This window comes from Nycticebus coucang, chromosome 13, assembly GCF_027406575.1.
Source record: "Nycticebus coucang isolate mNycCou1 chromosome 13, mNycCou1.pri, whole genome shotgun sequence".
In the NCBI taxonomy this organism is placed as follows: Eukaryota; Metazoa; Chordata; class Mammalia; order Primates; family Lorisidae; genus Nycticebus; species Nycticebus coucang.
The window spans coordinates 9,390,369-9,413,028 of NC_069792.1; the positions used below are offsets into that span (position 1 = coordinate 9,390,369).

A 22,660-nucleotide genomic window follows, 5' to 3' on the forward strand; every position below is an offset into this window, starting at 1 on the left:
GGGAAGCTGCCATCAGCAGCCTGAGGACTGAGAGCCTCTGTCTACAGGGGTGCGGTGTGCAGGCCTGAGGGTGGAGAGGTTACCTCGCAGGGAAGCTGCCATCGGCAGCCTGAGAACTGAGAGCCTCTGCGCACAGGGGTGCGGTGCACAGGCCTGAGGGGCTGGTGCACACTCGGGCACCTGCCACGCAGCAAGAACTCACTGAGGCAGTTGACTGTCCCCAGCAACACTGGAACCTGTGTAATAACATTTATAATTGACTTTGAAAATTCTATTACCAGGGTCTGATTCAAGTTTTCTCTTTTATATGTCATACTGCCTGCAAGATGTAACAATGTTTTTAAAGAGTATAGAAAAAATTTTAAATCACCTAATTATTGTGGCTCAAGAGGTTGACTATGAAAGAAAATCAGCACTACTGCTATATAGGTTGTTTGAAACTTAAAAAGCAAACCAGAACATTCCCCAGTTTGATTACCTACTTTACTATCAACTTGGGTCTGAAGATAGTTTCAAAAGTAATGGATGACATTCACATCGCTAAGTATGATTTTCTAGAGAAATCAATAATTGTGGTCTTAAAAGCTAGAAGTCCTTGTAATTATTTAAATAAGAAAATGGAAACTGCTTTCATTACAGAAAAATACTTTTAATGTAGAAAAGATGAGCAATGAATAGCTATAATGAAATACAAACCGTTCCTACACACAGTAAGCTTACTGTCATAAGAACTGCAAATTCTCGCCAGATTCTTAGAATCTGGATACAGCATTATAGAAAGTAACCACTCCATGAAAACACAAATACCCAAAAATCCAATGGGCGGCAATTGTGGTAGATTAGGAATACAAACGGACTCAGAAATAGTAGAGAATACTGCACATTTTTTTGGAAAATTCTTAATTGTTCAGTACTTACTGCTAAGTTTCCCTAGCCCAGTTCAGTATCTCAGCTACTCTTTACCGCCCAATCCTGTCTTCCAACCATCACCCCACTGGGATGATCGTCTGCCTTACAGATGTAATGTTTTCTCTCTAACACTGCCATGTTCTATCCGCCTTAAGAGAACAGCAACTAATGGCTTTCAAAGAAGTCACCATGATTTAGAATGTTTAAAACCACAAAGTTTTCCATGTGGTAAAACTTCTAATTACTCTCATTGCACATTCACCAGTTCATTTACAAGTTTGGTTTTAAAATACATTAGAATTCAATTTAATATTCAAGAGAGGAAAAGGCACTTAATACTGCAATTTCCAGAACATAATCTGTCTGTCTTCCCCTCCTGTGATGATAGTGCTACACTGTTCGTTCATCCATATACACGTAACAGCACCTAAGAAAAAAAGACATTGTGGTTAGGTGGAGAGTGACAGCAGGCAGCCCAAGACTACAGTGATGCTCCCTCTGGCTCGCTGTTCACTTACTAAAGCCGTCAAATTCTACTTTGTCTTATGTCTTTCTATAATAAAATCCATGTGTAAATTAAATACTGCTTGGTATAAAGAATTGTGAGGAATAAACAATTTTAAACTACTAGGAATTATGGATATAGAACAGAATGCAAATATCTAATTCCAGTAAAATGACAATCTGACAAGGTAAGAGGCAGAAGGGAGGATAAGGTGGGAACTGGCAGAAATCCACTGATTTATTTCCTTTTACATTGGACGGGCTCAAATGATAACTGAAGCTGCCAAATTGAGAAAAAGTCACAATTTCTAAGGTATAAACATAAATAACCATATGAAACTAAGTGACAGAGGAAGGAGAAAAATGGGAAGCTACTCACAGAAATAACAAGACTACTAGAATGAAAAACCAAGTCCTCTAAAAACGATCAGAGGAAAAGCACGAACACGGACACACATTATCTAGTGAATTTCGATACATCCTAAGTGAAGGAGCAGGAGGAGGGGCAGAGCCCTGCCACGTGACAGACCTCCCGCTAAGTGAAGGAGCAGGGGAAGGGGCAGAGCCTCGCCACGTGCCGGGCCTCCCGCTAAGTTAAGGAGCAGGGTGAGGGGCAGAGCCCCGCCACGTGACGTAAGTCCCACTAAGGAGCAGGGGGAGGGGCAGAGCCCCACCACGTGACGGACCTCCCGCTAAAAGAGGAGGCAGGGGGAAGGGCAGAGCCCCGCCACGTGACGGACCTCCCGCTAAGTGAAGGAGCAGGGGGAGGGGCAGAGCCCCGCCACGTGACGGACGTCCCACTAAAGGAGCAGGGGGAGGGGCAGAGCCCCGCCACGTGACGGGCCTCCCGCTAAGTTAAGGGGCAGGGGGAGGGGCAGAGCCCGGCCACATGATAGTTCACGTGTTCCTCATTGTCACAGGCAGAACCCTCTCTCCAGAAGAGACACATGCAGGACACACCCTGGGAAGAGTCAGGTGGAAGAAAGCCTTTATTTCATTGTAATCCATTACTTTTATATTATTTCTAGGCTTTTTACTATATATTATCTTAAGAAAAAAACTAACAGCATTACCACGGTTTTAAATTCTCCATGTGAAAGTTAATGTAAAGACTTCCTTTTTGAAGTCAGTGTCAACATAAATCTAAATCCTGAACGACCTAAAGGATGCAGATCACCTGGCCGATCACAGATACTCAAGGAGATGTTCACACCTCGAAAAGCCCGGGGGTGTTTTGTGGCTGAGAAAAAGAGACCTTCCTGATGGAAAGGGCAAGTTCGAGCTCAGTGTGGGGGAACCAAGAGTGAGGCAAAGGCAGCAGCGGCTTACCCGTGTGGCCCTGTATTCTCTCACTGAGTTTTGCTCCAAGGAGGTCCCAAACGAGCAGTTCACCAGACTGACTTCCGGATAAAACAGAATTTCCATCCCAGATAAAGCACCTGCAGGAATGAGTTAGAAATACCCATTTCATCATCAGGAAGGGTGGGGGTATGGTACACTGGCCAGTCAGTGTCAGCCCGAGTGCAGTGACCATAACGTGTCCGTAACTCGCAAACTCTACCTCTGGGGCTCGTCGGACGTCAGCGAGGAGATGAGCATCCCTGTCTGCACGTCGATGACGTGGAGACAGCCGTCCGCTCCCGTGCTGAGGACGTGGCGACTATCTGCAACACAAGGTAAGGCCCACGTGTGGTCACGGCTTCAGAATGGGGTTTAGATGATGCTGAACTTTGTTTCTGAATCCACTGGCCTGATCACTTTCTTTTTCCTTCAGATCCTCGTACTTAAGTAATTTAACTATCTTCACCTTCTGTCTGTTTCTAACACACTGGCATGAAATTATACATCTGATAAACTAGTCTCTCTAATGAGTTGAGGGATTAAGAAAAATCTCCAATCTTGCTTTTCCAAGAGGCATAAATGCCTCCAGTGTCCTGCCATGAAGCACCTTAGCTCTTTTATCAGGAGAGCGCTTTTTTCTCTTTGTAAATTTTATTGTGTATTTCAAAATTAATAATACTATGTATTTCAAACTTCAGATGTACCCAGTATCATCAAAAAGTGTAATACCTACCTGGGCTAAAAGCAGTATCTAATACAGTCCCTGAATGACATGGAATCTGGTGTAACACGGTGGCCGTTGTGAGGTCCCAGATATTCACTGTGCCTTCTTTGGTGCCGGAAACCAACAGTGTGCTTGAAGTGTTTAAACTGATTGTGTCTACCTATGGAGGAAAACACACCAAAAAATATTCCATTTAGAATTATGGCCATTAGCTATATTTCTCTAGACTGATTAAAAATACGCGATCGTAACGATCCAGATCAAATGCCACTGCGCAGTGTCCTGGTGTAGCCAAGGCAGCTGTGTTTCCACATCCTCCTTTTGAATAATTCATTTAAAAAATGAAATTAAGTTCTTCAGATGTTAGTGAATACAAGTAGAAATGAAAATGAACTATTGCAGAGGTAAATGTAATACCATTTTAAAACAGCTTAAAATTGACAGTCTTAGAATACTAAGTCTACAATTTATTATTTATGGAGTTCTGAATAAAAAATTGTAGTGTGGTAGGTGCCAACTTGCCTGACACACAGCCAATTCGCAATTATTTGAGGGATTTGGGGGAGGGTCTCAAGGTTATACTTGTATACCATCATGAATTCCATACTAAATATCTCTCAGTCCCAGTTAATCTGAAGACCATGACAATTAGGCATTGACACACATCATCCAAGGAAAAGTAGCTCTGTGAACCACAGCATGAGACACAGCACTGACCCCATGAAAACAGCCAGCGAGAAAAGAGCCAGCAGGCAGCACGCACTTGGCCATTCCAGACAGCACTTCACCGTCCCTACTGTCCCATCGGCATCTGGGTCAGTAAACGTGAAAGGTGATGTGTCCCACCTTGTTTCCCCAAAGAGCATGAAAGTACCCAAATATTCAACATCCTGCCCACAAATTAATATTTTGGAAATCTAGTTGGATGATAGCTAATTCTCAGACGTACAAAGATATTAATTGGAGGGGGGAAAAGTAGACTGGTAAACCTGAAGAGTCAACCCAAAGAAAAGAAAATATCTCTAACAAGCTAGATAAAGCAAAGGAACATAAACAGGCAAAAAGCAGGACCGCCCTCCCCTCCACTCCCCTGGACCTTCAAGCTCAGCTTCCCCTGCAGTTCGGTCACTGGTACTCACGCTGACATCATGTTCCAGCTCAGCCAGCAAGTCAAAGTGGTGTCTTTTAGGGCATGGCATCTCTGCAGGAACCCCAGACCACACCTAAGATGGAACACTTGCAGGTGTTTATATTTAATATACAGTTACTTCCCATGTTTTCAGGAAAAACGCTCACTCAATTTCCATTTAACAAACTTGTCAGTGAAGTTAAGCTGAATAACGCTTCACTCCTCCCCAGGGCCTGTACCTTACCTGCCTGGGGACGCTTGCCTAGAGTTGCTGGCTTGTCTGTCTCCATCTCAGTTACACCTGCTGTGATTTCAGCAGTATGTGAACTCAGGAAATGTGAGTGCAGAACTGTTGTGGTTTGAGAACACTATTAATGTTTTGAGAAGACTCAAAAGGGAAGTCACCTCTAAAAAATAATTAAAACTAGGTATAGGCAAGTAAAGTTAAAGAATATAGGGGAAAAAATCCCGAAAAACTCCCAAAGGAATTCTAACAATTTTAGGTTCTTTTACATAAATAACAACTTGGAAACTGAAAATGATGAATGCTGGGATGGTTTATATAGGATTCCAAAGAGCAAGCACAGTCCTATGTCAAAACGGTGAATGCTTCCTTAGGCGCCAAACACATTAAGTAATTAAATGCTGGATGAGTGTGCATTGCTGTGTTTTAAGTTTAAATAATATGTCATCTTTTAAGGATTCTGCACTTTAACTTGACGTTTTCTGATTGCACATTACATACACATTATTATCCCAGGAAGAACTCAGGATAGTAGTATCTCCTGGCATTGATCAACTAATAGTTCCCACCATGTCAGCTAACAGGGACTGCTACCGTACGTTTCCCTACACCTGGACCATTCAATCCCCAGTGGCGCATACACTACAGAAATCATGATAAACTTCTCATATTTAGTGTAGGAATTTTTTAAAAACCCAGACAAGAGCATTCAATAGCCTTATATATCACTTACCCACTTTGTGAAAAAGAATGAGGTAAATGAACATATTAACAACAGGTAGCTGAATGGCTTATAATACATATTTATACGTACAAACATTTTAAGTTAAAAATTACATATACACACCTTCACTGTAGAGTCCCACGATGCAGAATATAGCCTGTTGTCATGCCAACAGATCTTGCTGACGGCATCATCATGACCCATTAATGTGCCTTGGCGTCTTCCAAATGCTATGGAATAAAAATAGCTAAAAGATAATGAGAAGTATTAAACTAGTACTCCAGCATAATTGTAGGACCCTAAGCTCATATTCAAGAACATATTAATTCTGTACCTACTAAGGCCCACTAGGATTAAAAATTGCTTGTTCTCATATTAAACCAAAATACTCAAAATCTCATTTAAAAGAAGAAATTTCTGCTCATCTGTGTTTTCACCTCAATTTAAAACCTAAGAGAAAGATAGATTCTAACTGGAGAAATTACTGGATTCTAACAATCGTATTTAATTCCGACAACACTGTCCTCATCTCCAGCATCTGCTCCCTTTGGAGAACAGTGCAGCAGCCTGCCAGGGGATGGAGTCTGTCTTTTCACACCTCACGTCTGCGGAGGTAGCTATTCTGCACAAAGAATCACAAAGGAAGTGCACAGATACATACACATTATTATCCCAGGAAGAACTTACGACAGTGGCATCTCCTGGTAAAAGTAAACAAGATGATAAAGCCTGAAATACAAATGCATTGACATTAACAACTTATAATACTGTAATCCCTAACATGGTTAAATTACGTTCTCCAAAAAACTTAATGCTCAAATTCTCTTTATGGCAGCTTTCCTCAGGTTTATCCAGCTTTTCTCAACTGGCTAATTCTGGCTGTGGAATTTCCTCCAGAATGTCAGAAAGAATGTCCAAGTGAGGTCAAGTGCACACAATCTTACTTAATGGCTCTCAGAGGTTCTGGTGGCCTTACTGCCCTGGGGGGAGGAATCTATTTTTTTTTTTTTTTAACAGAGTCTTACTCTGCTGCCCTCAGTAGAGTGCTGTGGCATCACACAGCTCACACCAGGCGATTCTCTTGCCTCAGATTCTCGAGTAGCTGGGACTACAGGGGCCCACCACAACGCTCGGCTATTTTTTTTGTTGTTGCAGTTTGGCTGGGGCCAGGTTTGAACCCGCCACCCTCGGTATATGGGGCGGGTGCCCTACTCACTGAGCCACAGGCACTGCCCTGGGTGGAGGAATCTTAATTAACACTTGAGTCTTAAATCACAGGGCAGCTGGGCTGGGGACAACCCTTGAAAATGCAAGTAACCTCTCTGGATTGCTGTCTTACATGGATAAGAAAAATTTCCAGACTTCTTTAAGGAACTTTTGGATGACTTACATAAAAACAACATGTGCTCTTTCAGAAGAACTGGTTTTGTCACATTAGGTATCCTATCAACTCAGAAATATGTCAAGTTATTTAAGAAGTACATAAACATTTAGTCCAATAGTTTTTTTTTTTTTAAAGGAAAGATTTATTAAGAATGCTACTGGGTAGCTCTTTAAGTATTTTTTTTCCTTCTGTTGAATTCGTTTGTATTGAGGGTTGGGAAACGGGGTGGGAAATGTCAACGTGGGTATGAGATACCCCTCCCTCACAGGGAATGTCCAGTCTAATCTTCCTGGGAAACTCTGTGGAACTTTTTCTTCTTCTTGAAGTATTTTAAAAAATGAAATTGGCTCGGCACCCATAGCACAGTGGTTATGGCGCCAGCCACATACACTGAGAGTGGGGGGTTCGAACCCAACCTGGGCCAGTTAAACAACAATGACAACTGCAACAAAAAATAGCCGGGTGTTGTGACCGGCGCCTGTAGTCCCAGCTACTTGGGAGGCTGAGGCAAGAGACTCGCTTAAGCCCAAGAGTTTGAGGTTTCTATGAGCTGTGATGCTACAGCACTCTACAGAAGAGGGTGACATAGTGAGACTCTGTCTCAATGGCAAAAAAAAAAAAAAAAATGCAGTGCCTGTGGCTCAAAGGAGTAGGGCACTGGTCCCATATACCGAAGGTGGAGGGTTCAAACCCAACCCCGGCCAAAAAATAAAAAAAGAAAGAAATCACCACAGTATGAGAAACAGACAACCTGAAAAAAGTTTTTAATTGAATTTAGAAGTAATCTAACTAATTAAGATCTGATGCAATATACACAAGAATAAACTCAATTTTAGGGAGAAATGAAATATTATATACAGGGTGTCCATAAAGTTTGTGTGCAGTTTAAAACAGTTGTCTATTTAAATTGCACACAAACTTTATGGACAACCCTGTATTTGTGTATAAAACAAAATACTACATGAATTTCTATTATGATACTAATAAAGTGAACTCACCATATTTGAAAATGATATACTTCTTTGTAACATTTTGGATTCTTTAGAAAACATCTTCAAGGTAGAATCTAATTTAGCAATGAGAAAGGAAACATAAAAGATTTCAAACATGCCCTCTCGTTCCTGAAGGCCAACAGACATTATAATTCTGTGGAAAACTGGGTGTGCGTGGGGCTAAATAATCGAAGGCCTCCCCAACCATTAAAATTCTATGATCTGAAACTCCATGACAAAGAAATCAATTTAAAACCCAGCACAGATGAGGCTTACTATTGACATTTGCAGCATGACTGATCACAGAGGTAAGCATAACAATTTATATAAGCTAAAAGTTACAGAGGATGAAAAAGCAATTTTACAACTAATATTAAAATGCTGATTTTAATATTAAAGAAAACAAAATGTTCTTGGCAGTGTAAGTTTAAAAAAAATAATAGCTCAATTATAGTGTTAAAACCTTGTTCCAAATAAGCATTTATAAAAGGGAACCACTAACTTTCTAAATAATAAAGTAGGAATTAAAAATCCAAGCTTTTAATTTCCTTGCCAAACAGAAGTCTTAAAAGTTTACCAAAACAACTTCTAAAAACCAAGATTCACAGAGCCTAATGCTCCAATGGACTTCAAAAATGCCACTCCTATGATATGTAACAATCCATTTCCCAACTTATAAACATACAACATGATAAATAAAATGTCAGAATGAGGGCGGCGCCTGTGGCTCAAAAGATTAGGGCACCAGCCCTATATGCCGGAGGTGGCGGGTTAAAACCCAGCCCCGGCAAAAAACTGCAAAAAAAAAAAAAAAGTCAGAATGAGCTTTAAATAACATCTTCTATATGGTAAAACTTTATTATTTCAACCTAATGTTTACAATACCAATATACAGAAGTCCTGAGAATTTATAAACATGAGTCTCAGTATGACACTCTTCTGAATTGAAAACAGAAACAGAAGAGTGGACACCACAGCCCCTAAGCTTTCCCTGAGCTGTATCATTAGCTCTGATAATCCTCCCAAACTGGCTTCAGGTTCTGTTAGGCAATTCTGAGTACTGGCCACCAAGTCTGTTCAAGATGATTAACTGGGGCAACCTACAGAAAACCATGAATCAGCCAGGGGCGTAAAGTTTCTTTTTTCTCTGAGCATACTGCATATCTGAGGAAGAAATGTAACTTAGAGGTGCCCATCAGGATACACAATGATCAGTAACACGGATTACCAAAGTCATCTTTCTCCTTTACTGGGCCAAAGCACAAGGAAGGGACACAACACTCACTAAGCCTCGGAGCTGTGGGCCTGATGCTCATAAAACGCAGGGTCATACCAGAACAATGAGCTGACGGGTTTAACAGACCAAGCCAGACAAATCCGGCTGAGAACATGGGCTTTGCTTCAAGATACGGCATTCTGTAAGGTGCTGTAACCTCGGCAAACACAGAAGGTAGAAATCCTGGCAAAACAGACTGCTTCCTTCTATCGGAGAAGCAGCTCGGGGACCCTGGTGTGGCCCAGCAGGGACGCTGTGTGTGAACTTGCTTTTAGTCTACTGCAAAGCCATGTTCTATGCTTTGTGGAAAATCCTGTTTTATACCATCTGGGATAGTATTTGAAAGAGAAAGGAATGAAAGGCTATAAATGATAAACCAGTGGAATCTGAGAGTCGGTGACTGATTTACCTGGAAGCATTTATTTAGTTGGATAGCACTTTTTCTTTCTTAATGGATGAAAAATCTAAAAAGCTACAAACTTTGTAAGAATTCGTCATCTTATCACAGAAGCAGGAAGCGAAGATTACCCTTTCACCTCTACGTCCTCCAGCGGGCCAACTCAGTGCTCTAAATGTGACAGAGACGAGATGCACGTTCACACGCCCCGCTGCACAGACCACCAGAGGAAAGCACTGATGGGTACAGCCAGAGATGCCTTCCGGTTAGTCCTTATCTTTTCTTTTTTTTTTTTCTTTTGTAGAGACAGAGTTTCACTTTATGGCCCTGGGTAGAGTGCCGTGGCGTCACACAGCTCACAGCAACTTCCAACTCCTGGGCTTAGGCAATTCTCCTGCCTCAGCATCCCGAGTAGCTGGGACTACAGGCGCCCGCCACAACGCCCGGCTATTTTTTTGTTGCAGTTTGGCCGGGGCTGGATTTGAACCCGCCACCCTCGGCATATGGGGCCGGCGCCCTGCTCACTGAGCCACAGGCGCCGCCCAGTCGTTATCTTTTCATATGAAGACAGCTAATATCAGGTATTGTAATACAATTACCAGTCATACCAACTACCCCCTGCCAGGGTTTCTATAACGTCGATAACGTATTAGGCACATTAATTAGACATGAATTAGATTTCATTGATAATGTACTATGCACATCAATTAAACATGAATTAGATTTCAAGCTAAATCCTACAACAAACATCCTGAAGAAATAGAGTTGTCCCAAAGGTTGCCCATAAAGTTGCTGTATACAGAGAAAATGGGAAACTGTAGCTAAATGGCCCTTTATTTACAAAATATTCATTACAAAATGTCACAAAATATTTACAAAATATTCTCTATGTGTTAGCCACCTCTTTGTGAAATTTTTTTTTTTTTTTTTTTGTAGAGACAGAGTCTCACTGTACCGCCCTCGGATAGAGTGCCGTGGCGTCACACAGCTCACAGCAACCTCTAACTCTTGGGCTTACGCGATTCTCTTGCCTCAGCCTCCCAAGCAGCTGGGACTACAGGCGCCCGCCACAACGCCCGGCTATTTTTTGGTTGCAGTTTGGCCGGGGCTGGGTTTGAACCCGCCACCCTCGGCATATGGGGCTGGCGCCCTACTCACTGAGCCACAGGCGCCGCCCTCTTTGTGAAATTTTTAACAAATACTTTGTAAATAAAGGTCCATTTAGGTACAATTTCCCATTTTCTCTGTGTGTGGGAAATTTATGGGCAACCTTTGGGATACTGTGTACCCTGAATGACAAAACTGAAAACCCTAACGGCAAATCAGCATTTCCCCGAATGGACACAAACACCCCCGTGTGACACAGCACTTGTATCCGTGGTGGAAGCCAGTGGGAAGACATGTGTGAAGAGGTGACACCCCCATGGCAGACATGAAGGACCCTGACCACGAGAGGCTCTGGCCATCCGATACCCCCAATTCCAGGAAACCTTCTCAGCAACTGAAAGGCATTTCCTTATTGTTTCTGGCAAATTACAATGGAACTTTATGTTATCTAACACAAACAAAGCGTTCTAAATATGTTTTACGTGGAGACAGAACAGGTAAATACAGCCCTACCCAGAGCTGAGACCCCCAGACACCTCATCGCTGTGGACAAGCCACTTGCAGGTGGGAAGACCAACCTTGTGAGGTGGTGAACACTGAAGACCCGTTGCGAGAGACGGCTATTCCAGTAACTGCCCTGTTTAAAGACAAAGTTTTACAAATCACTACTCAGCATGTGTTAGGACACCCTCTCTGTTTTAATTTCACCAAGTTTCCTTAACTTTTTGCCTCACAGCCTGTCTGCTGGATCTGTGCCAGCCCATACCTACCGCTACCAAACCAGCGCCTGGAGACTGGCAGTGCTGTTCTGGTGACACCTGTGTCTGGAAAGCACTGCCCCTCGCCCCTCAGCTTCCCCAGCCGCCACACTCAATGTTTAACATACCTACTCCCAACATTCCTGACAACTGGAAATGCTTTTCCTATAGTTGCACCTTATCTGGCCATCACCAGAGGGCCTGAAACTCTTCTTTACAAGCACTTTGCTCCTTACTGAATCTCATTTGCTCAGCATCCTCCCAAGAAGGAGACAAATGATTCTAGAAACTTCTCTTATAGGTTCCTTCTTATCTTCCCTACCTTGGCTTACAAAGTCCTCTTTCTACATGCCACGTAGAAATGTTGAGAAAAGAAAAGCCCTTGTGACACAGCATAGGCAGAGCTGCGGCTTCTCTCCGGGGGCTGTACTCTGACTTGGAGCCCTGCATCAGCTGAGACCAACCCCTCCAGCATGCCCACAACCAAAGTGGCAGACAGGCTGCCGTGGCCCTGGGGCAGGACAGGGAGCCACTCTCCAGGCCTGGGTTTTCTCCCTATACAAGGCTGGGCCAAGCTAGGCCAGCACTTCTCAAGCCTTCCTTCCAGAGCACGTGAATTTCCTTAATGAAGGAGGATGGGGAACACTCACGTGCCCTCTAGACCCATTGGCAAGCCCAATTTCTTTGAAGTATAGTTATTATTTTAAAATTCTTTTGAACCTTGCAATGTACTCCCTCCCCCATGTATATCTCCATGGTTATCATTTTTTAATAAGACACATGTCCCCCCACATTATCAGTAAACTGGACACTTGAGGATATATCATTCTATGCTTCCCTTATACAAGACTCAGGGGCTGTGTACCCCACTGTGAGAGGCATAAAGCTGCCTCCTGCCTGAAGACCTTATCTCGTACCCTAGAAGGACAAATTGCAGATACAACAGCATGGTGGCCGCCACCAATCACGCTGTACCTTACTTTGCCTTGTTATGTCAACCTCAGGTGAAAGATCACTATGGACATTTGGGGGGCATAATAAACAATCAAGATAACCTTGAAAGGAAACCTTCCCCCAGACGCAGGTTAAAACAGTTTAACCCCAGGCCCAGACCCTAACTTTTGTGAGGTCTACGGCCAGCAGAAGGGCAGCACAGAGGCGTCTTACTCTTTGTGGATTTTATGCTGCTCGTGTAACTGAAGTTTGGTGATGTGACTCCAGGCCAGGGTTTTGCTTTCTTCAGTCAGGTCTTCAAAAGACTCATCACCTGGAGAGACTACATGAAATCATTGCTAAGCCAACTAAATTGCTAACAGACAACAGCCTCAGTTTTATTTCCTGTTAAAATCAAACAACCAACCAAGAAAACAAAATACCCCAACAAAATATAACTGCTTTGGAAGGTACTTGTTAAGATATTTCCATGGTAGTCAAGGAGAACATTGTGTAGAAAAAGATCAGAAGTGTCTTTGAATACTAGTCTTAATATTTTTATCAATGTTTGCAAAGTTTTCACTTGGCCACTAACTGAAGAATTTTAGGAAATGCAAGACTAAGTAATCATTTCCTTGTCAGCATTAAAAAAAACAACAACAACAACAACAAAAAACAGTTGCCTAAGAATGCTAGAGGGTTGCTTTGGTTTTGGGGCAGAGAAAGCAGAAATGAAATCAGATACCCTAAGTGCCTCTGGACAGGGGTAATGCCTTCACTTCTGCTTTAAGAAGGGCTGGAGCAATGGCCCTCTTACCACAGTCGCATGACAGTGGGATGGCCTGGTGACTCAGCAGAGCACTGGCTGAAATGGCATCACAAGGTAATCCTGTGACCTCCATGACTGAACCGTCTGGAGCATTATCTCTTCAAGACAGCAGCCCAGATCACAGATGTCCTGGAGGCTACTCCTCCACCTTGACAGAGTGCTCAGCTGTGTGTGCCTAAGAGGCCTGGATGTGGGGAGAACAGACAGGAGAACTGGAGAGAAAAGGTATGTCTGCTCCCAGCCTGTATGTTAAACTCCTCCTGGGAGCTTGTAGGTTTGAGGCTGTCATATGTGAAACGTAAAACACGGATAACTGGATCAAGGTGTGTGTTCTTTTTCCTTTTCAAACACTAGATGCAAGAACTTGATCACCTTCACTTTAGCACCCAGCACATACATGCCTGGCACAGAACAGATACCCTGTCAATGTCTGTCAATTAATTAAGAAAACAGAGCACTCTGAACTCAAAATATAGCTATAGAAGAGGAGAATTAGGAACAGAGGAGGGCAGGCAGTGACTGTTCAGGGGGCTGTGGCCAGGACCATAACTAAAAATGAAACGCCAGCTTGGAAGACACACCAAAGAAAGAGAACCGTATCAAAACAAATACAGGCAACACCCACCCATGTTAAACTGACAAAAAATAAAAGTGATTTGATTTTCCTTAAAGTCAACAGCTAAAAACAAACACCACCAAGAAGAGGCGTTTGTGTTCAGAGCTGCAGGAAGCTGGAGGGTCAGGTCAGGCCTCATCTCCTCTGCGGAATTTTCAGAAATAGCTTAGTCACCAAAGAGAAACAAAAGCACTCACATTGATTCTCTGCACAAAATTTACCTGGGGAAAATGCCACAGAAGCATTATAACTGGACGTGTGGGGCAGACTTGTGAACTTCGAGGTGATCCTTCGAGGATGTGGCATCACAAACAGCTGCTTTGGGGTCTGCCCAAATTCCAAGATTTGGGTCAGCATGGCTACTTTCTCATCAGGATCTTCGATGCTTTAGGACAGAACGCAAACAGTAGAGCTCAAGTTCCTTGAACATTTCTCAAATAATACAGATCAATAGGAGAGAGGGACTCGTAAATAATATAGTAGCTATGGGCCAGGACTGTCTGAAGGGCATCACGGATCTTTACAGCGTTGTCTGAGGCTCAGTAACATAATAGTGAAAGCAAGATATAATTCACTGTTAAATTTCCAACCTTAACACTCTCAAACAAGTGCATTAATAATTTAGATACAGAGGCATTTTATAACTCAAGTAGAAATTCCTTACTTAAATGTACCTGTTTAAGTCTACACCTCCCTCATAGGTCAGGGGATGAAATACTGCAAGAGAGACAAAAAACACAGTGAAAGATGTACTATTTAGTACAAACACATACACCTTGTTCAGAATATAAAATGATTAAAATCTGCGTCCAAAGAAACTGTTGGTAAAACAGACTAATATCCAACTTCTGTAAATATCCACTTGAATTACTATCTTCTGAAGTACAAAGATTTACTTGGCAAGTGAGAGGACCTGTTCTCTCCTCCAGGGAACTATGAGTCACGGTGCTGGCTGGACCGGGCACTGCCCGGTGAGAAACCAGTTTGCACTTCCAGCTCCAGGCCCCCGTCACCGGCTCTGCGCAGTGCGGAAGCACAGAAGCAGTGGGACTGCACAGGAGCTTCGCTGCTGCAGTTTTCCTTCTGCGCGATGCAAACTAAACTCTGGGGCCGTTCATGAGAATTAAGGCCACAGTTCCATCCAACTTTGACTTCATATCATTTGAAATTATTGAATGAGATGGAAAGTATATGCTAAAATTAGAAGACTTTAAGGAAAGACCTCTTGAGACCGTAGTGAGGTACATTTTGGGCAAAAATCCTTTCTCCTTCTCCTTAGTTACTCAGTAGCTGATCTGAGATCATGGAGCCAGTGGGCACCGCGTTTTGATATGTAAGCTGCTTCTGGCTAAAGAAATAAGCTGACCTGCTCTGGTTGCAGGTTTTTTATTATTATTTGCTTTCATTTTCACCCAACACTAAATGAAATTTCCATGAATACGACATACCGTTATGGGCCTTGATGGCATCACTCCCTTTTTGCTTGTAGCCAAATACGAGATCAATCCACTCGTGAAGGTGCTCGGATACATAAGTGCTCTCCAGGGCACCTCTGCTCTTCTGGAGAAAGTCCTCGGGACCTACCAGATTAGACTCAGTCAAAAAATCACAGAGTCTCCATTGAATTTGCTCCTATTTCTCCTGTCTATCCACATATACATAAAGCTTCTAAGACAGGCCAGAGAGACATATTTATTAATAAAGTTTTCCCCCTATCATATGAAAGGTAAGTTTTTTGAGACGAAAAGTAGCCAAAATCATTTTCATAACATTTAGGTCTCTCAAATACGTATTAATGTTTTTACAACGTAGACTCAAAAAATACAGCTGATTTAATATTGCCTCATTTCAATAGAGAATTATATCGTCATTTTTTAAAAACCCAAAGAAATTAATAAAACAATTAACGATACTGAAATAGCACTGCTTGGTAAAGGATGTCTCTAATATCCTGCAAGGCGGCACTCACTTGAGGCCCACGGGGGAAGTTCTACATCATCAACCATCTGTCCACCTTGTCTCTTTCCCAGATCCAACTTCAGGCTGTTGACCAAAAAGCTGACATCATCACCATAGAATTCTGGAATCAGCTGAACGTTTCAGGGGAAAAAATGGGATAACAACAAACATTTTCTTAAAGCAGTTATAAACCACAAGTCCAGAGAATCGTTAGCTTTATTAATGGCTTACCTCTTTAAAATCTGTTGCACCATCCAAACAGTTTTTCCAAGTTTCAGCAATACTAAATATGACAAAAAAAAATTCACCTGATTTTAAATCTAAACTAGGGAAATAGCAGCAACAGCAGCATTTCCTATGCTTCACCAATACTAACTCATTTTCCTCCTTACTGGTACTTCTCACCATCCATATGAGTATCCCCCTTCTAATGAAAGAAAAAACTGGGGCTCAGAGAGTTTATTTAACTTCTCTAGAGTCACACAGGAGTGAGCGCGGTGTCCATACCATTAACTGCCACATACACACTGCCTCATCCAAGGGTCAAATGGAGGCAGGTGCCTACTGAAAGATGAGGGCAGCTATTCCAACTGCTCGTTTCGGAAGGAATTATAAACAGGTATGGGTAGAGCTCAGAAAGATTGGAAAGAAGCAGGCCAAAAGGTTAACAACAATTATCTCAGCATGGTGAGATAGCAAAGGAACTTATTTCCCTCTTCACATTTTTCAGGTAAGAAGATATTACATAATAAAAGGAAGTAAACCTACTTAGACACACACAGACACTTCAAATTCAATTAAAAATTATTACAAATAATAGAATGATAGAACCAATCTAAATACCAAACTATGGAGAAAAACAATTGAAATAAATGATGGCATATGTTAGGATGTGATGTAATTAAAAAAAAAAACAAAACACTGCTTTGAAGAGTATCTAATAATATGGGAAAAACTTCAAACTAATGTTTGTCTACAAAGGACAATACAAAAAACTGTATTTAAAATGTTTTCACAGTTATACACACATTCATAGATACGTCTAATGAGAGACTGAGGGGAACAGATATGACTGTGATTTTTTTTTTTACGTGATTTTTTTTTACGTATTTTCACTTTTGTTTATCCCTAGTGTTTTGAAACGACCATGTTATACATATCACAAATGTAAAAATCAGCAAGTATTAAAAATGACAAACAAGGCATTTTTATCGAACCTGTTGAACATTCTATCCGCGTTATCAAATCTTCCGTTCTGTAGGCACAGCATATACTCTGGTGCTAGAGCGAAAAGAGCCAGAGTTAAGTTAATCATAGAATCATTTAAGAATTCAAGTGAAATGAAATGTAATTGAGGGTAAGGATTAAGAATCTTACCAATCCTGACAAGATAGAAGAGCACATAGCCTGGGGAAGAGTAATGACTTCCGTACATGAACTTGGGCTCCGGCATTTCCTGGTAGCGAGCCTACAATGCAGGGGAAAGAAACAGTGCCAAGTTTATAATAATAACAACTATAAAATAATAACTGACTCAAGCAGTAAAAGCCTCAAAGAAATCATGGCATGGATATACCTCATTCCTCAATTTCTCCCTTAGATAAGAACAGGAGAAGATAAAAAGGGTGAGAAAATCTGTGACTAAACAGCATTCCTGAGACCAGGATTTTGGTTTTCTTGGCTTAGTGGTAACAATGTTGGGCCTTGATTAGAAAGAACCAACTTTAGGCGTCTCCTGTGCAGCCTACCACCCGGCACCTTCATGAAAATGATTCAGTGAACCTGTAAACAAGTCGCCCTCCTACTTCCTGAACCTTAGATAAAAAATGCAAATGGTGAGCAGCTAATTTACATGGGGAGAAAAGAAAGAAAAAAAAACATTATTTAAGGTCACCAAGACCTTCCTGCGCTTCCTCCCTAGATCTCAGAGAAATGAGTATCATTACTACAGAAACACAGGATAATGGCTCATGATGTTGCTTAGACTAAAGCCTCTGAGTCCACTTACCAGCAGCCTCTCCAGCCGTTCTGTATTTAGGGCCCCCACTGGCTTACAAAGGTCCCGGAAGGTTCCTGGATTTGACAAATCTGCAAACATAAGTAAGTGCCATTAGCCATTATCCTCCTGCACTGACACAAATGCACACTTCACGTCCACAGAATAAATAATTTGTTTAAACCTTGAGACAGATCCATGAGAATTAGTATGTTTCTATTATTTATACAGCTATAAAGGAAATGTTAGAACTTTTTAAGTTTTACGTTAGCAACATCCATTTAAGAGTAATATTTCTAATTTGGCAATGCTCTAAATATTGACTTTTTAAAAAAAAAGAACTTCTGATTAAAAGAAAAAAACTATATTCCAAGTAAAACAGCAAAAAAAAAAAAAATCTAAAGAGCCATTATTGTTCTACCAAGATTTACTTTCTAAGTTTGAATTATAGTGAATATTATTTTTCTATGATATTAGCATAATATGAGACCTGGGACCTGAATATTAGCAGAGGGATAAATTCTCATATCTCCAGAAAATCTGTAATCTCTTTCAAGTACAGCATTCATTTCAGTGAATTTTGAAAAGGAAATAATTGCTCAAAATATATACTTTAAAAATATTACAAAATAAAATTATAGTGCAATCTCGTTGTTATGAAAGTGATTTGAGGGAGTAAGAAAGATGTCTATACCATAAAGTTAAATGGTTGTATCTCAGTAATATAATTACAAATGATTTTTATTTACTTCTTTATTTCAAATAAATGTTCTATTATAATGATACATTTTCTTTTGCTAATCGTAGTTTTTAATGTGAATTTTAGAACAGTACAATAAACTGATGAACAGTTTTCAAAGTGAGAAACTTAAATATTTTAAAAAATGGTACTTATTCTGTAATAACGATAGTGACAATTACTACTAACGATAATGGTAACAATAACACTGGACTGAAAGAATGCCCATTTTTTCTGCATGTGTCCTTCAAGAAGTATGGTGGAGAAAACCTATATAAAACATTCATATCATTTATATAATATGTATGTGGTATCTTGTAATGGAAACTATCAATCCTCAGCAATAAGACTGAAATGAGTTCTAATTGGTTCCCATATTACAACGAGATTTTAAAACAAAATTTATTGCCTCCTTTAAAAGCAACAAAGGTGACCACTCCAAATTCAGGTTTGGGAGAATTCCACACGTGGCATTTACCTAATTCTGAGCTGGAGTAATCACTGATTACCCAGGGAAACACGGGGTACTGGGAGAGGTCGTTGCAGCTGCGGTCGGCCAGGTTGTTGAGGTGAAGGAGGTACTGGTAGTTGGACAGGTGCCCTCGCTGCCACTGCAGCGTGTAGCTCTCGGCCGTGTGCTCCGCCATGTGGTATTCTGAAGGAAGAAGACGCAGTGTCTGTCGCTGAAGGCCACAAATGCTCGGCCAATTTTAACTTTGTATGTAAAAGCTACATGCGTAACGTATAGACCCATCAATGCATTTTTGAGAAATACATTTTAAGAAAAAGAATAACTGGCTGTCGGTTTACTTTCACAAAGTAATTGTTCAGTTAAGTCTAAGTACCTCTAAGGTTGAGAAGGGGAAATTATTCATAACATTGAACTACTATCTAACCCCCCAAAATATGATATGAAATAAACAAATACATGTAAAAGTATGGAGCAAACATATAAATATATAGCAATAGGTAATACTTACACAATAAATGACAAAGAATCCCTCCAAATAAGCCGAGTCTTAATGCATTTAAAAAACTACGGCCATTCGTGAAAGCTCATTTCCCAAATGTTTATGGAATCAAAACGAAAAGCTCTTTTAGTTTTCTTACAGAAGTGGAAGAGATATACTGCTGCCATTTGTCAATGGCTGTATATTATTTGTGCATGTGAGGACTAAAGAAAAGAAACTGTTAAAGAAAAAAGGTATTTGGCAGGGGGACCAATTCTCAAACTGGAAGGACCAGAGAACCTCCCCCGTCTCTGAAATAAATGAGATCACAAATAACACGCCTCAGTGAGAACTTTCCTTTCCAACAGTGTAAAGTGAGCGCACTGTCCCACTGCTCTGTTCAGAAAATTCTTTTACTGCGTGCATCAAGCCACTTCACTTAAGGTCATCCAGTGTTTATTCTTACTTACTTTGACCGAGTTTCCTCCCTGATCAGCTACTAGGGGAAAAGACTTCAAACATCAAAACACTTCCCCCCTCATTTTCTGCCCTTCCAACCTCAAAAGAATCTTAGGAACAATCTTAGATAAGCTCTTTGAGAACTGAAAACTTTTACAGAAGACAGACATTGTATTAATAGATCATGGCAAGGTTTTTGAGATTTCAAGGACTCACCACAAAAGGTGAGTTTTTTGTTTTAATCATGTTATAATTAGAAAAATAAAACTAAAAAATTTAATCTTGAGATGGCATAAAGCAAACTTGTTCCAAAGCTATTCTTTAAGGTAATCTGAATAACTTAATATGTGAAGAAAAAAGGTATTAACTATAAACCTAGGTAAAATAAAAATATGTTCCTCATTGAGAGCAAACTATTCTTCCTTGAGGGACAATTTCTTAGGGAAGATGTACTTCATTATTTATCTCATAAATGGTTTCACAGTATACAAAATTAAAATGGTATTAATAAAATCGCAACATCTATTTTAAGAATCATTCTATTATAGTCATCTGGCAGCTTTGTAAATAAGAATAACTTAGTCATACAACTTAATAAAAAAGTTTATGATTGAAAAGAAAAATATAGGTAGACGTTCTCTCTGGAAGAGGTGAAAAATCCATATTTTCCAGGAAATATTGAGGAAACAACATTAATTAAAATCAAATTTCACTAAAAGGGCACTATATTAAGCATGGAAGGTTCCTAAATTCCTTTGCATTATCTTTTGTCTTTATGATTAAGACCACAATCAATGACCACAAACAGATGACTGGAGAACTCAGTGTCTCATACCAAGAAACTGAGTCTTGGTTTTCATAAACTAATATAAGATGTAAGTGGAAACAAAAATATCTGGGTAGATTCTTCACAATCCATTCCATTTGGACTGGCACTAACACAGAAAAACATTTAAATATATTTATCAAGAGTTTTTAATATATACATTTAGCATGAACTATTACCAAATGAATTTATATTTCCCATAGTTTTAAAAATATTATTTTGGCAATTATAGATAACTGATGAGAAGAAATAAATAGAACCACGGAAAGGTGATTCTAGATCCAGTGTATTTCTTCTCTTATTTCCTGTCCAGTTTCCTGGGAGTTGAACTACCTTCACATGAATAGGTACAACGGAGGGTTAGCACCAAACCTAGATATGTTGCGATGTAAAAATAGAGATCATCTCTCTCTCGAGTTTCATAGAACTTTAGGTAGATGTCGGAACACAGATCGTCTTCTGTGCAGAATACTTCCAAGCCCTATAAATTCAGAAAAAAAAAAAAAAAAAGAATAAAACAAATTGCTCTTTATTCATCTTGCAATCCCAATAAGTAAGTATAAGAGCTTTACAATTAAACATGTTTACATTAAACACATTTTTGATTTTTAGATCTAGTGTTCCTATTTCCAACTAGAAACCTGATTCGGCGAGAGATGCAGAAAAACATGTACATCTCTGTGTTAGATACACATACGTAAGTTGCATTCATAAGCTTTCTGAGAGTCAGACACATATCTTAACTAAATTTTATAACATCCCCTTTGCTGCCGAGTATCTTTACAGATAATAACTTTTGTGAATTTATTATTTTGAAATTCAAATTTAGCTGACCCATGTCTTTATACCTCCTCTTCAAAAACAAACGTTTAGCTTTCTTTTATAAAGTAATTATATATACACTTAACAATCTGATCATTGAATGACCCGTTCAGTTAATAAATTATAATTATTTTTAAGAAAATTATGAGCTTTGTGAATATGTGCTAGTTAAGCTGAGACAGCTAAGGAATAGAAAAAAAAAGGATGAAAGCCTGGCGTTGTCCTTGGTTTAAAGGCAGGCCGTCACATGTGTTAAGTGAAGGAATTTAGGAAGTTAACTCCTGGAGTCCCAACTTCTTTGTCTGTAAAATATGAGAACATCTACCTCAAAGGGATTGTGATGGCAAATGAAATACTATAGTAGAACCGCTGTTAAATTGACCACTTCAAAGGACTGTAACAAACTGGTCAGCATACAGAGGTGGTCAACATAAGGAGGCAGGCCTACTCTACTGATACATACATGTGGTGCGTGTCCGGTCTGTGGCAATTAGGTCAACTCAAGGAGGCGGTCAGTGTAGGGAGGTGGTCAACTGTGGAGGCTCTACTGTATATATGTATAAACTGCCTGGTACATAGAAAGCAGTTAACCAACGTTCATTTCTTCTCTTTTTCTGACTGCACCTCTATACCTAAAGGAGGAGATCTTTAATAGCATCTGTTTCCTTAAGCCTCTATTAGCACTAGAAATGGAAAGATCACCTTTTAAGTAAAATAGGAAGGAAAACAGTTAAGTGACACAAATTAAAAATACAATAATGAGGTGGATAAAATTCCACAATGCTTCTATGATGCCACCAAGTTAGTGGTTAATTTTCAAAGGAGAAATATGCCTTTATATCGGCTGTCAAATTAGAACACCTTGGCATCACACCTGTAGGGGATTAGGTAATGAAGTAAATGTATAAGACAAACCCACATTTGGAGAAGGGGGTGAAGAACCGTCCACATGATGTAAATGGTTATGTTGCCCATTTCTCTCTCTCAACAAGCCCAAAGTTTGATTTAACGTAAGTTAACTGTAAATACACTGCTGTACCAC

At 40.3% G+C, this 22,660-nt stretch overlaps 1 protein-coding gene across 5 annotated transcripts in view; it reads right to left on the reverse strand.

Annotated features, from left to right (window-relative positions):
• Window positions 1–633: 633 nt before the first annotated feature.
• NSMAF (neutral sphingomyelinase activation associated factor) overlaps window positions 634–22,660 on the reverse strand; it is a 67,266-nt gene continuing 45,239 nt past the window's right edge. For 3 of the 5 annotated variants that reach the window (XM_053559487.1, XM_053559491.1, XM_053559490.1), the window contains 20 exons: window positions 21,169–21,277; window positions 19,040–19,216; window positions 17,835–17,914; window positions 17,204–17,294; window positions 17,044–17,107; window positions 16,058–16,109; window positions 15,837–15,957; window positions 15,316–15,447; window positions 14,542–14,584; window positions 14,089–14,252; window positions 12,657–12,765; window positions 11,310–11,368; window positions 7,958–8,025; window positions 6,237–6,304; window positions 5,699–5,822; window positions 4,618–4,701; window positions 3,488–3,638; window positions 2,975–3,077; window positions 2,743–2,852; window positions 634–1,336 (listed from right to left, as the gene is read on the reverse strand). In XM_053559487.1, the coding sequence (XP_053415462.1) occupies window positions 1,242–1,336; window positions 2,743–2,852; window positions 2,975–3,077; window positions 3,488–3,638; window positions 4,618–4,701; window positions 5,699–5,822; window positions 6,237–6,304; window positions 7,958–8,025; window positions 11,310–11,368; window positions 12,657–12,765; window positions 14,089–14,252; window positions 14,542–14,584; window positions 15,316–15,447; window positions 15,837–15,957; window positions 16,058–16,109; window positions 17,044–17,107; window positions 17,204–17,294; window positions 17,835–17,914; window positions 19,040–19,216; window positions 21,169–21,277 (2,004 nt within the window). In that variant the 3' untranslated portion in view covers window positions 634–1,241. The remainder of the gene's footprint in view (window positions 1,337–2,742; window positions 2,853–2,974; window positions 3,078–3,487; window positions 3,639–4,617; window positions 4,702–5,698; window positions 5,823–6,236; window positions 6,305–7,957; window positions 8,026–11,309; window positions 11,369–12,656; window positions 12,766–14,088; window positions 14,253–14,541; window positions 14,585–15,315; window positions 15,448–15,836; window positions 15,958–16,057; window positions 16,110–17,043; window positions 17,108–17,203; window positions 17,295–17,834; window positions 17,915–19,039; window positions 19,217–21,168; window positions 21,278–22,660) is intronic. The other 2 variants (XM_053559488.1, XM_053559492.1) reach the window with 1 other exon arrangement.